This window comes from Daphnia pulex, chromosome 10 (assembly GCF_021134715.1).
Source record: "Daphnia pulex isolate KAP4 chromosome 10, ASM2113471v1".
NCBI lineage: Eukaryota > Metazoa > Arthropoda > Branchiopoda > Diplostraca > Daphniidae > Daphnia > Daphnia pulex.
In genome coordinates, this window is record NC_060026.1 from 3,687,364 (window position 1) to 3,699,996 (window position 12,633).

The window sequence follows — 12,633 nt, forward strand, 5'->3', positions numbered from 1 at the left end:
GTCGAACTTGAACTTGTACATAGCGGAATTTCAACTTGTGCGTTGTATTCTATTCTATTATATATATGTAATACGACGTCCGTCTGGCATTTTTCCAACCCAACAGGTCAATATTCTTTGCCGCTGGGCGTCTTTCTCTTCGTCGGCTACTCACGGGCCGACGAAAAGGCCATCTACCAGTTCACGCATACCAACGTGTCAAGGTCTTTGGTCACCGGACTCGACCGACTCATGTACATTTCACTGCCCGAAACGGTGAGTAATTTACGATGACGGCACGCCATCGTCCATTATATACGACACAGACAGACACAGCACACAGCACAGTATCTCGCTTCCGTTTTTTCATAATTTATAGTTCGTTGGCTGGCTGTTTTTCGTTTTTTTTTGGTTTTGTTTTATGTGTATGCACACGGGACGCTAATTTATGCGCTTTTTGTTTTATTTTTGATGCTAAAAAGGCGGAGAACGAATGCCGGATGTCCATACACGACGACAAACTGGAAGAGAATCTCATCTTCCAGATCCGCTTGTCCAGTCTCGATGAGCAGAGAGTCAACAATTCCGTCACGCTCGAGATGCTCACTCACGAAAAGGTGATTTGATGTTTGAATTCACTTTTAAATATTATTAATGTAATTTTTGTTTTATTTTACATAATAGAGTCAGTGTTTACCGGTGGCCAATCGACTGCGCCACATGATCAGCAAGAGATTGCCGGACATAAGGGAAGATGAAGCCTTGTCCATCATCAAAGTGGCAGACACGGCGACAGTTCTGCCAGAGCCCCGGCGATCATCATCTGCCGGTCGCCACCAAATGTGCTGGACGATCCTAGCGGCCGTCTGGTCGTCGTCCTTAATCTTGACTAACCGATATTACAGTTAGAAGAATGAATATGACTATATGATTAACGAAAACCAAAACAAATGAAGAGAGATGGATTATTTTGCTAATTCATTCGATTGAATTTTTTGACGCGTTTTTTTTTCTATACAAACAAGCAAGAAAACCAAAATTGATAATTATAATTCATTTTGATAATATATTTTCATCTCTAATAAATCTGCACTGACGGACCTCTCCCAGCAATAGACACCAATTTGTGTGAGCGTGTGTGTGTGTGTGTGAACAGATGTATATTTAAATTCCCTCCGCCCAATGACGTTTGAGTTCGCACTGCACGAAACCAAAAAAACAAACAAAACAAAAGCCGAAAAATCTATCCGCCATCACGTCTGTGTTACCTTCTCCTTTTTACTATACCACGCCCGAATGATTCTCTTATTTTCAACCCAAAAAAAAAGAGAAGGAGATGAAACAACGGGAAACAATGTCCTTTTATTTTACTGTTCAAGAGGATTGATACAACAACAACAACAAAATAATGAAACTTTTTCGTCAAATGAAATTTTTATAAAACAAAAGGAAAAAAACCAAAAAACACAACTCGACAAAAGAAAATAAAACGAAGCGCATCCCACACACACGAAAAATATCAGCACAAAAATTGAAACCCAGAAATATATATATATATTTAAAAAGGAATTCCAAATGGCAGAATAAAGAGGGGCGGCTGCTGCTGTTGCTGGAAGCCGGCCAGCAGGATCTGATCCGGTTTTCCCACACAGTTGTGAAGAAGAACGTTAAACGTGTCTATCTATTCTATATATATATATACTCTCCCTCGTGCTATATATGAAGAGAAACGAAAAGAGCCGAACGAATATCATCCAATAGCCATTGCTGTTGTTCTTTTGAAGGGGACACTGTGTGCCTTTCTTTCTTTTTTCTTTTGCCCGTTAATATTATATCTAATATTTCAGACTCTCTATACGATTGTCCATGTCTCTATCTGCTGCTGCTGTAGCCCCCGTCGATATATATCTGTGAGTGAGAGTGTGTGGGCTGCTGTGTTGTCTGTTGGGTGGGCGGGATTTTCAAAAATACATAAAGAATGACGAAATAATGGCGGCCCGATATATACGATGTGCAATTCGGGAAATGTTATGGCGAACAAAAGTCGTAGAGACACACACAAAAGCGGTGCGGTGCTGAATGTTTGCTATTTTACAGCCCCATTGATGTGTATATATATATCCGTGTCATAACTACTGTACATGATTTTTTATTATTATTATTATTATTCAAATTTTTTAAAAGAAAAATGTTTTTTTTTTTTCTCTCGTGGAAATACAATTTCAACATTTTGCACCATTTAAATCTTACAGCGCATACGGTATATAATAAATAATCGTGTCGTCCGAATAATTAAATAGGATGAATATTATGACGCATCGCGGCTTCAATTCGAAACGTTCGTGAAAGGCGTAGATGAGCGCAGCGCCTTTTAAAGTCAAAAAGTTATCGGCGCCAACACGCCGGGAACGAAAAAATAAATAAATAAAGAAAATTTATTTTCCAAAGGGGATGAGCTCCGAGAAGAAGAAGAAGAAAAGGAGGAACCCAAGCGAAGCCGCAGAGGTCACGACAGTAGTGGTTGAACTGCGGGCTAACTGCGCGCGGGGCCCATTTATTGACATCCGACTTGGAACGAGATTAGATAAAAAGGAAAAAAATAAAATAAAAAAACCACACAAAAATAAATAACAAAATTCAAACTGGAGAGGTTGTGGAGCGGCCGAGGGAGAGGCGAAGAAGAAATGCCTCCGGTAATATTCCATATCCGTCGAAAGAATTACTGGCTGCGGCCCGTCACGTGCCAAATAAGGTGCGTATCGAAGTTTTTTTCGGGAGAAAAAAGAAAAGAAAATCACGTTGTTCAGTATTTGAAAGACACTTGGGTTAGGAGCTCGCAACTTGTCTTGGACGAACTTTTATTTTTTCGAGTTTGATTTTTTGTTGACACGCGCGAACTTTGTGTCGGGTTTATTTATTTGATTAGACATAGCAACGTCGCCTAGGCTGTACACTCGACAAAAAAAAAGAAAACAAAAAATCGACCAAATTTGGCGCCACTCGCAAGATGGCGTTGGAAACTAATGGCGTAACATTTCCGTATTTTCATATTTGAATATTCTTATCAATGAAAAAACAAGGAATCGTTAGAAAAACTGGTGAATCAAGTTGTTTTTTTCTTCATTTCTGGTTTCTGTCCTGGTGTAATAATCCGGTTACGAGGTCAAATTGGATTTTTTTTTTGTGTTGTTTCTGACTGATTTCGATTCTCGTTCGACGTTGCCAAGTCGTCTCGGCCAGTTGGAATCGACTCCATCGAAATCGGTTGGTATTGTAATTTTTGAAGTTGCTGCGCAAGTCTCTCGTTAAAAGTCCAACGGAAAAATTCTCTCACACGAAACACTGTCAGTCGAGAAGATCAGTTGGCAAATGTGCCAATTTGCCAGAGTTGTTGCTAAATCTAGTCATTCTGATCATCCCTGGCAGCGAGAGAAACGATTGAAATATCTTTGAAACGTCAAATAATCACCACTCCCTTTTTTGGTTGTGAGTTGTCTGCGGGAGTTTCTTTCTTTTTTTGTACTGCTGCCCGTGTCTGTGTGTGTGTGTGTGTGTCTGTGTGTGTACGTGTGGGCACCTTGCATCTCTTGTTGACAAGCCCTGTTGGTCTATACACCTCTCTGCCAGGGGTTTGAGCCTCAGTTGGGTCTTTCATTTCTCATTGTGTTTACGTGTCTGGTTCGCGGTTCGCGCCAGCCGATGATGGGCAAACTGTTCAGTGATTATCAACCGAAAATCATTACCTGACTCTCCTGCCTTTGTGTGTCCATCATCTTTACTGTCATTTGAAATTTGATCCCATAATTTTTATCCTGTAAAATGAATACCGTACTTGACAAAGAAGACATTCTGGTGCACGCTGCAGAGTTTATCAAAGGTGGGTTAAAAATTATAACTTTGACGATGAATTGAGTTTCAGCATCATCAGCATTTTTTTTCTTCTTTGCAGATCAACTCTATTTCGCTACTCTGAAGGTGTCCATCAGACCAAAGTCCACGCCAGACACCCACTATTTCTGCATAGATGACCAGCTCGTGTACAGAAATTTTTATTCAGACTTTGGTCCACTGAACTTGGCTATGCTGTATCGCTACTGTCACAAACTCAATCGGAAACTCAAGGTAAAGAGCTGCTCTGTCCATCCCTTTGTGCCACAGCCCTGCGACTCAATCTCAATTGTAAATGATGCCCCTTTATTGCAACATGTGTTGTGGTGAAAATATCTTGGTTGTCATGAAGAGAATCTGAATGAAGGTGGAAGGCAGTGTGGATTGTGTACATGATTCAGCTGTTGTCGCTCCGTAATATGCACATTCATCTCTGATCCCCGAGGGCTCCATTTAAATACCGTTTCGTTGCGCACGTCAATTGGACATGATTTTCGATTAGATTTTATGCCCTCAGCGTAGGGAGTCAAGGGCAGACGGAGGTGAAAACATCCGCGTCTCCGGCTACACAATAACAAGCCAGTTATTACAATGTATACCAGGCAGCAGGAGCAGCAGCAGCCAACCAGAGATTGCACGAGACCTGGCAAGCCATTCAAGGTTTTCTTCTTCTCGCCTGCTGGCACTTTGCAGATTGCTCATACGCATCTTCTTCTTCTTCTTTTCCTTCTTCTTTTCATCAAAAGTTAAAAGAAAAAGGAAAAAGAGAAACGAGAGAAAAGGGCCCAAATTTACCGGATGGCCTTTTCTTTTTTTTTTGTACTTTGCGCTACTCCTCCTGCTGCTGCTGATGATGGGCTCTTCTTTTGTCTATATTCACAATTTCGGCTTTTTCCCGTTCCTCCCGAAAACTGCGTCGTTTCGTTTGTCTCGCGTATCGAACGCCCCCCGAGCGCTGGCGAATGAATGAACGGGAAGTCCTATTTAGTTGGCGGCAACGGTTGTACCTCCCATTTCACCTCTGCGCAATTATTTACGTTGGAGCGATTGAGCTGACGGCCACGGGAAAGCAATAAAAAAGGCGCCAATTAAATGAAATAAAAAGGTTCGACATTAAAAAAAAGAAAAGAAATATTCTCGTGTGCTCGTTTTCTCTTTCCTGTCGAAAACATTTCCCCTCGTTATCCAATCACTCTCGTTTGGTGTTTAACGCTCGAAAAGTCAACTCAAGACTGATGATGTTAATTTTTGTTTTCTTCTGAATTTCACATAGGCACCGAATCTGGCCAAGAAGTGCATCGTCCATTATACGACCGAAGACCAACACAAGAGGGCCAATGCGGCCATGCTAATCGGCTCCTACGCTGTAAGTCTGATGACGGGGGTTCTTATAACATTTTTCTGATACGTGTATTTCTTTTTTGTTTTTTGCCCCGTCTTTACTCTTCCGCATCAACGCTCCTTAAAGTAAACACTTTCTGGTGCGATGGTACGGTTCTCCGCCTTCTCTCTTAACACTCCCGCGTCCGCACGTTGAATGAACAATGTTGTCAGCCCCCAGGCCAAACGAGGCATGCACGCGTAATTCGGGAGATTTTTCTTTCCCTTTTTTTGTTTTTGTTTTTCTCTTCGTCTCGTCTTCTTTTCCTTAATCTTATTTCTTCGGTTGTGTCTTTTTTTTTTCAGTTCGCAGTCTGACGTTTTAAAAATTTACATTTTCATGTTCTCTCTCTTTCTCTCCCACGCAGGTGATTTATTTAAACAAGAGCCCAGAAGAGGCTTTTAGATTACTGACGAGTGGAAACAGTCCAACATTTTTACCGTTTAGGTGGGTAACGAAATTTGTTTAATGAGTCTCTTCTCTCTTTCTCCGAAATCATCGAACAGTTCCGACGTAATTTATTCATCAATTCAACAGGGATGCTTCTTACGGCTGGGCCGAATATAGCATTTCCATCCTGGACTGCCTGCATGCCATCGAGAAGGCCATCAAGTTCAATTTTTTCGATTTTTCAGACTTTGACGTTGACGAGTACGAACATTATGAGGTGAGAATAATAACGAAACGTGGGACAAATTACGGACGCGTGAGCCCCCTGCCAACGGTTTTATGATTTGAAACTTTGTTTTTTCTCACAGCGTGTGGAGAATGGCGACTTCAACTGGATCATCCCCGGCAAGTTTATTGCCTTTTGCGGGCCGCATTCGACCAAGAATGAGGAAGAAGGTGCGTTACTCTTGACACGTCCGCGTGACAATTCAAAACAAGACTCGGGAGTTGCACATTAACGACGCTGTGTTCTGCTCTTCTTTTTTTCTCCGTACCAGGCCAGCACACCCCCGAGTCTTATTTCAACTATTTCCGCGAGTACGACGTGACGACCATTGTTCGCCTGAATAAGCGCATCTACGACGCTGCCCGTTTCACTCGAGGGGGATTCCAACACCGAGATCTTTTCTTCACCGACGGCAGCACGCCCAGCGATCTGATCATGGAGCGCTTCTTGAACATATGCGAAGCCACCAGCGGCGCTGTGGCAGTTCACTGTAAAGGTAACCACTCCCAGATGGACCGAATATCTTCTCTCTACTATAACGATAGCCGTTAAACACGTTCTCTAACCTTCAACTTATTTCACTTGTAGCTGGACTGGGGCGGACTGGCACGCTTATCGCCTGCTACATGATGAAGCACTACCGCATGACTGCACACGAATCTATTGCCTGGCTGAGAATCTGCCGGCCCGGCTGCGTCATTGGACATCAGCAAACCTGGGTCGAAAGGTTGGTTGGCAAATATTACATGGGAAATTCCAATATAATAGAGAGTGTGACAGTCTTGAGTAACGAGTTCTTTTGTCCCCCCTTTTTTCTTTTGTCCAGCAAACAATTGCAAATGTGGCTGCAGAAGGACGAGTACGACAATGCGCACAACGGCCAGTCTTTGGGGATCGTCTGCCCCTTCCCCGTCCACAGTTTGAAGCAGCGCAAGCACTTCGAGTCCAATTCAAACGCCAACTACAGCAGTCGTCACGTCGGAAAGGCAGCTGTGTACCTATCGGAGATCTGCGTCACGGGCAGCAGCTTGAACTCGGTGAAATGTCCCAAAGTGACGGACAATAGCAATCGAATCAACGACAATGCCGGTGCCAATTCCCTGGGTGAATCCAATTGCCAGTCGGTGATCTGCGTCAACAGCACGGCCGAAAAGGCCGAGCCGGACAGCGGAAGTGTTCGCAGTATCCTCAACATCCTGGACAGTTTTAAATTGGAAGACATGAAGGATGACAAAAACTCATCCGCCTCGGTCACCGCCGTCGTCAACAAACCCGGAATCTCGGTGGCAGACAGCGCATTGCTGGACGGCCCAGTCGACCCCAACGCCAACGCCACCATCAAACCGGAGCCGCTCAAGGAGAAAAAGGGCAGCGTTTTCAACGAGGAGTGCCTCGTCAACGGCATGTCGCAGGGCGATCGCCTCCAGCAAATCAAATCTCTTCGGCGGCACGCAAGGGCAACTACCACCGGAGCTCTAAAGTAAATTCCTTTTTAAAAAATTCCAATTTGCTTATGAAAATTAACCCAATGATAAATTGTGTCGACACAGGAACTGTGATGATATTGTCCTCCATAGGAGTAACAAGGCGACCACCAAAAGCTCTGATCTAAGGTGAATTCATTAGTTGAAATATTTCCTTCTTCATTGTTTAATCATTCACGTTTGATTCCCCAAGATCGACTGACGAGGCCACACGCAACCGCAGCCGTACATCTCAGCGCCTACAGACAATCGGTCAGGGCGGAGTCCTTCTGCCATCTCCACTCAAATCGAACCGAGTGAGTTCGGCCCTGACTGTCAATGCGGCATCAGCTCTCAACTCGTCCCAGGGAAGCAACAGCAGCGGCGGAGGTGGTGGCGGCGGTAGCAGCAGCAGCAGATCGCCCAAAACTATCGACGACGGTAAAGTGAATGGCGAAAGCTCTTCGTCAGGCTACAAACGTGTTACCAGGTCGACGACGACGACTAAAAGGTGACTTGAGATTTCCTCTGATATCGCTTTAATCCAAACACACACACAATCACTGCAGATTGCCTTTTCTCGCTAGCTTTTGGGGTTGGTTGTTCCGTCATTCATTAACCGAGAGTGCTAACACATCAAACCGTGCTAGAGGCCAAATTAATCATGGGATATCACACCTGTCCAAATTTTATGTGTGTGTTTTTTTAACTTCATCAAAGTGTGCCTTAAATTCCCCTTGAGACTAATTTCAATTTGACTACACTTCTGATACGAATCTTGGGAGGAAGTGTGTGAGGCTTTTTAATAAAAAAAGGGGGAGGGAGTAGTGGGTGTAAATGTCGTGATTATTCGATATTCAATTCTCGTTTTTGAGTTGACATTTTTTTCATCAACAAAAACCAATTTTTTTTTTCTCTCTTTTTTATTTTTTATTTTATTTTTCTCTCGCCAGACACGCTTGGCTGCTGAGCTCGGGTTGTGGTGTTTATCATGGCCACGCAGGTTCCTCCTCTTCTCGTCTTTTACGATTGTCGCTGGGTGCGAGTAAGCGGGCGGCGGCGACGACGTCGTCGTCGACGGGGGGACTACTGGGGCGCCCTACCCATCACCTGACATCCCCCCATTCCGCTTCAGTGGAAGTCCCTCCCGCTTCCTCCTCTCCCGCTTCTGCTAGCTTTTGCGACTTGAAGACCAAGAGGAAGATCAGAGACAAAGCCATAAAAACTAGCCGGTCAACTCCGTCCTCTGGCCCTTGCCCCGTCATGCCACGCGATCCCATGACGGACGGGCCGATCGGGAAGAATTCACGTACAATCTCTTCACGTCGGCCCTTGACTCGATCCGTCCTACGCGCTTCTCTCTCGCCGCTCGGCTCCGGCCCGGGAACTCCTTCCGGCAGTGGAGCAAGTAAAAAAGTCCTGGCCCACCACGGCTCGCCGTCGATTAAAGCATCGGGTATTGCTCACCCGCGTCGCCTTCTGGCCACTCACGCCCTCCTGCCAAAATAAAAATAAATGAAAAGGAAAAACAAAGAAAATGTGTATCCCATCTCGTAAAGAATCGCTAATGACCGGTTCCGTCGTTCCCTGCTGCTACACACACTCTGTCGTCAATTTTGACCATTTTTACTATCTCATCCTTTTTACAATCAAGACTATTTTTCCCTTCATTTTTTTTAGTAATTAATGTGTTTCTTTTTATTTTCTTTGATGTCCTGAGTTCATTCGAATCCTTCCACGTATTGCCGAGCTCCTCTGTCGTCGGTTGTCGTGAGTTCGTGAGCTCTCCCTAAAGAAACAAAGAGAGAAAGTTTTTGACAAACGATCGATTTATCCGGGGTTCTTTTACTCCTGGCTCTGAATCGATCTCGTTTCCTGCCCTCCTTCATTTCTGTTTTATCGTCTCTCATTTGAACACCGAACACAGAAAGCTACTCGTCCTACCAAACCTGGGTGTTTATTGTCTCTGCTATAAAAACACGAAACGAAACTAGAAACAAGACAGTTTCGTGTCGTCATTGTCTTGTGTGGCTTTTCAATTGGTTTCGGTTGCAATAATTATTTTATTTTCTAAATATTTCCCCCATTTCTTTGTGTAGTTGTGTCAATATCCCCCTTTTCTAATTTAATATCTGCTTTTAACACGCTTGCTTTAGTCGCTCTTTCTGTCAATCTTTTTTATTTTTTTTTCCTAAACATTTTTCGGTTGTATCCTATTTTTGTATCATCGATTCTTCTGTTTTGATATTTTTTTTTAGCATAAAGACTTCGCTGCGGACCGTAAATCGACGATGAACGGATCGATGTATTTTTTTCCCGAGCCAGTGCTCATCTCACTTGTCAGACTATGCCCTTACTGTGATTGCTTTGGGCGTTTTTAACTTTGGTACTTTTGTTTAATTTTTTTTTCTTTTAATATGGTGACCTGGTAGTGATGATTTTGACATTCTTTATGTTTCACTGTTTCACACTCCCATTCTAAAATTTTCTTCGTTAGAAGCATAGCAACAGATGCCATTCTTAAATTGAAATGCCGCCTTTTTTTCTCTTCCGGGCTTTTTACTTGTGCCATTGTACGATTTCATTTTTCTATTTTTTTTTTTCAAACAAAACAACAAAACAACAATACTGCTGCCATTTTACGCACGCTTTCCCTTTTTAATCCCCAAACACATTACCAACGCAGCGAGTCTATGCTTCGCCGACATTTTTTTAACACATAGATTTTGGTACTTAAGTGGTGAAACGGATTCTCTACTTTATTTCCCAACTCCTGCGACAATGTGACGCAATACGAGAAGAATAGTCTGGCCGGACGAAAATTGCAAGATCGTGCGAGGGAAGTTTTAAAAAAAAGACACTCATATTGTTCAAGTGTCGTGCGATTTTCTTTCGGGTTTCGTGTTCCTCATTCTCACAATATATGCCGTTTATGAAAACTGAGCACACATGAAAGAACGAAATATATCTTTATTAGTAATTGGAAATTCAGTAAATGTGTTGTTTTACTTATTTGTTTATGTGGGATTTATGACATAAAAGAAATTGCCAGTTTACGTATTATCTCTTTTCGTAGAATCATAAAATTTTCGAAAAAACTCAAAAAAGGTTTACATTTTACCTACCTTACCCTTTAAAAAAAAAATGAGACAAAAACAGCTTGCTAACGCAGGTATTAACAACGGTAAGCGTTTTGAAGTTATAATTCTTATCGCTAGATGTCGCTGAGCATCAAAACATCATATTGACCCAGGATCGGTTGAACGAATCTAAAAAAAAAATGCGGATTCAATCTTGGAGTAAACTTTTAAAAAGAAAACCGCTTGCTGGAATTGTTGTGGTGTTTGTTATAATATCAGCAATTGTAACCGTGTTTCGTCTATCTTCTAGAACTAGAGATGAAATCATCTACTCGTCTTCATCACAAATGAGATCCACGTCACCAGTCGAACTAAGTTGGCCACTACCTCTTTCACAGAGTAAAGAATCTATAGCAATCGACACCTCTTTTAAAAGAGCTCCTGTTGGAGAGGAACAAATTAAGAAACTTAAGATGATTTATCCATTGTAAGAGCAAATCTTATTCCTGAATCTTTAACAACATATCAAGTTTATCAACGATGATTTTTTAATTTTTAATTACAGGCTTGACACAAATGGTGATTCATATGTTAGCATAGATGAACTGCGTAATTGGATCATATCAAAAGTTAAAGAGCATTTGCAAGGAGCTCTCAGAGAAAATATTTTTCTTTTTACTGCTATTGATATGAATCCAAGAAATGGCCATGTTTCATGGACTGAATATCACACTTGGTTTCTTAAAAAAAATGGGAATAATAATACTAAAACAGGAGATCATGATGAAATGCATCCTGAGTTGGAACGATCTATCAAAGGTATTCTTGTACATATTTAACCTACTTTTTACTCCTATTTACAATGCCTTGATAGATTCTTTCTAAAAATAATCTGTGATAATTAATTTACTAGAAAAAATTGCCTGGGACAAGGCTGCTTGGTCAGAAGCTGCAAAAACCGACCCGGATTTCCTGAATCTCGGTATATAAACGATTTGCCTTTCTTTATTTATCTCCTTAATTTTTTTTGTTTATATCTATCAAACATTGTTGAAAATACAGATGAATTTCTAAGTTTTCGTCATCCGGAATCTAGCCACACTACTTTGCTTAGCAAAGCCGATGATCTACTTGGCGAATATGGTGAGTTTTCGCTCCCAAACCCTTAAAAAAACGCAACTTTTAATTAACTATTATAAAATGCATAACCAGATAAAGACGCCGATGAAACTCTAACGTGGGAGGAATACTCATTAATACCGTCTGAAAGTTTACTTGTGCGATATAGTGAGAACAAAAGACAAGAAGAATTTAACAACTTTATTGATCGCAACAGAGACGGTAAACTTGATAAACGCGAAATATTGGTAAGTTTTATTAACAATTCTAAAAATTATATTATTCGGAAAAATGGCAATTAGTAATCACCGTCGTTTTATCAGTCATATTTAGATCCTCGAAATCCTCGCCATGCTCATTTGGAAGCCGAATCTCTTATCCAGATATCCGATACAAATAAAGATCAGCAGCTATCTATGAAAGAAATACTTGCTTCAGCCGACATTTTTCTGGCTAGCAAAGTCATTGACACCGAAACTAATTTCCACGATGAATTCTAGAGAAAATTCCATTATTGCTAATGTTCACTTTCATTCCACGCCAAGAATAACAAATACTTCCATTTAAAAGTCTCAAAGCAGTATGCAAAACATTATACAAGATTTGTTGCCAATTTTGTAAGTCAATTGATATTATTCAGCATATCTTGGTATTTAATTAATCCAATGATTTGTTAAAATACTCCAAAACTAAATTTTTTAATGTTTTCATTTCCTTGCGATTTTTGTATTACCTTTTATTTGTGTAAACTGTAGGACCAGTTAGGTTCCATTATTTATTTCTGATTTTGTATTTTTTATGTGTTGAAAATGCATTTTACAAAGAAAAAGAACCATTTTGATTACTGAAATTATTTCTCAAATAAGTGGTTAGAGGAAAACGTTTTATTAATTTATAAGACAAGGCGAGAACGCGAGACAAGGTAAAAAAGATTATCTTTTTTCTTTTTGCAGGTTCCAAGTAACAGATAAATTTGGCGCGATCCAAAGGAGATAATTAGGGGAGAACGCTTTGACCGAGAACTCGCTAGGTGGCGTAGACGACGTA

At 41.4% G+C, this 12,633-nt stretch overlaps 3 protein-coding genes across 9 annotated transcripts in view; all 3 read left to right on the plus strand.

The window, feature by feature from the left end:
* LOC124204848 overlaps window positions 1–1,211 on the plus strand; it is a 41,737-nt gene extending 40,526 nt beyond the window's left edge. For all 6 annotated transcript variants that reach the window (XM_046602069.1, XM_046602073.1, XM_046602068.1 and 3 more), the window contains 3 exons: window positions 107–255; window positions 462–596; window positions 664–1,211. In XM_046602069.1, coding sequence (XP_046458025.1) covers window positions 107–255; window positions 462–596; window positions 664–888 — 509 coding nt within the window. In that variant the 3' untranslated portion in view covers window positions 889–1,211. The remainder of the gene's footprint in view (window positions 1–106; window positions 256–461; window positions 597–663) is intronic.
* Window positions 1,212–2,789: 1,578 nt separating this feature from the next.
* On the plus strand, window positions 2,790–10,374 carry LOC124204850. Of its 2 annotated transcripts, none has more exons than XM_046602075.1 (12): window positions 2,790–3,856; window positions 3,929–4,101; window positions 5,141–5,233; window positions 5,616–5,695; window positions 5,786–5,915; window positions 6,007–6,094; window positions 6,196–6,420; window positions 6,513–6,651; window positions 6,751–7,404; window positions 7,475–7,537; window positions 7,602–7,898; window positions 8,341–10,374. In XM_046602075.1, exons 1-12 carry the CDS (start codon window positions 3,799–3,801, stop codon window positions 8,894–8,896), a joined length of 2,556 nt encoding a protein of 851 aa, XP_046458031.1. In that variant the 5' UTR covers window positions 2,790–3,798; the 3' UTR covers window positions 8,897–10,374. The 2 variants fall into 2 exon arrangements, with proteins under 2 accessions (XP_046458031.1, XP_046458032.1); XM_046602076.1 differs by having other exon boundaries at window positions 9,646–10,374.
* Window positions 10,375–10,611: 237 nt separating this feature from the next.
* On the plus strand, window positions 10,612–12,418 carry LOC124204851 (45 kDa calcium-binding protein-like). The gene is made up of 6 exons (XM_046602077.1): window positions 10,612–10,954; window positions 11,033–11,286; window positions 11,381–11,449; window positions 11,530–11,610; window positions 11,680–11,834; window positions 11,910–12,418. Exons 1-6 carry the CDS (start codon window positions 10,668–10,670, stop codon window positions 12,084–12,086), a joined length of 1,023 nt encoding a protein of 340 aa, XP_046458033.1. The 5' UTR covers window positions 10,612–10,667; the 3' UTR covers window positions 12,087–12,418.
* The last annotated feature ends 215 nt before the right edge of the window (window positions 12,419–12,633 follow it).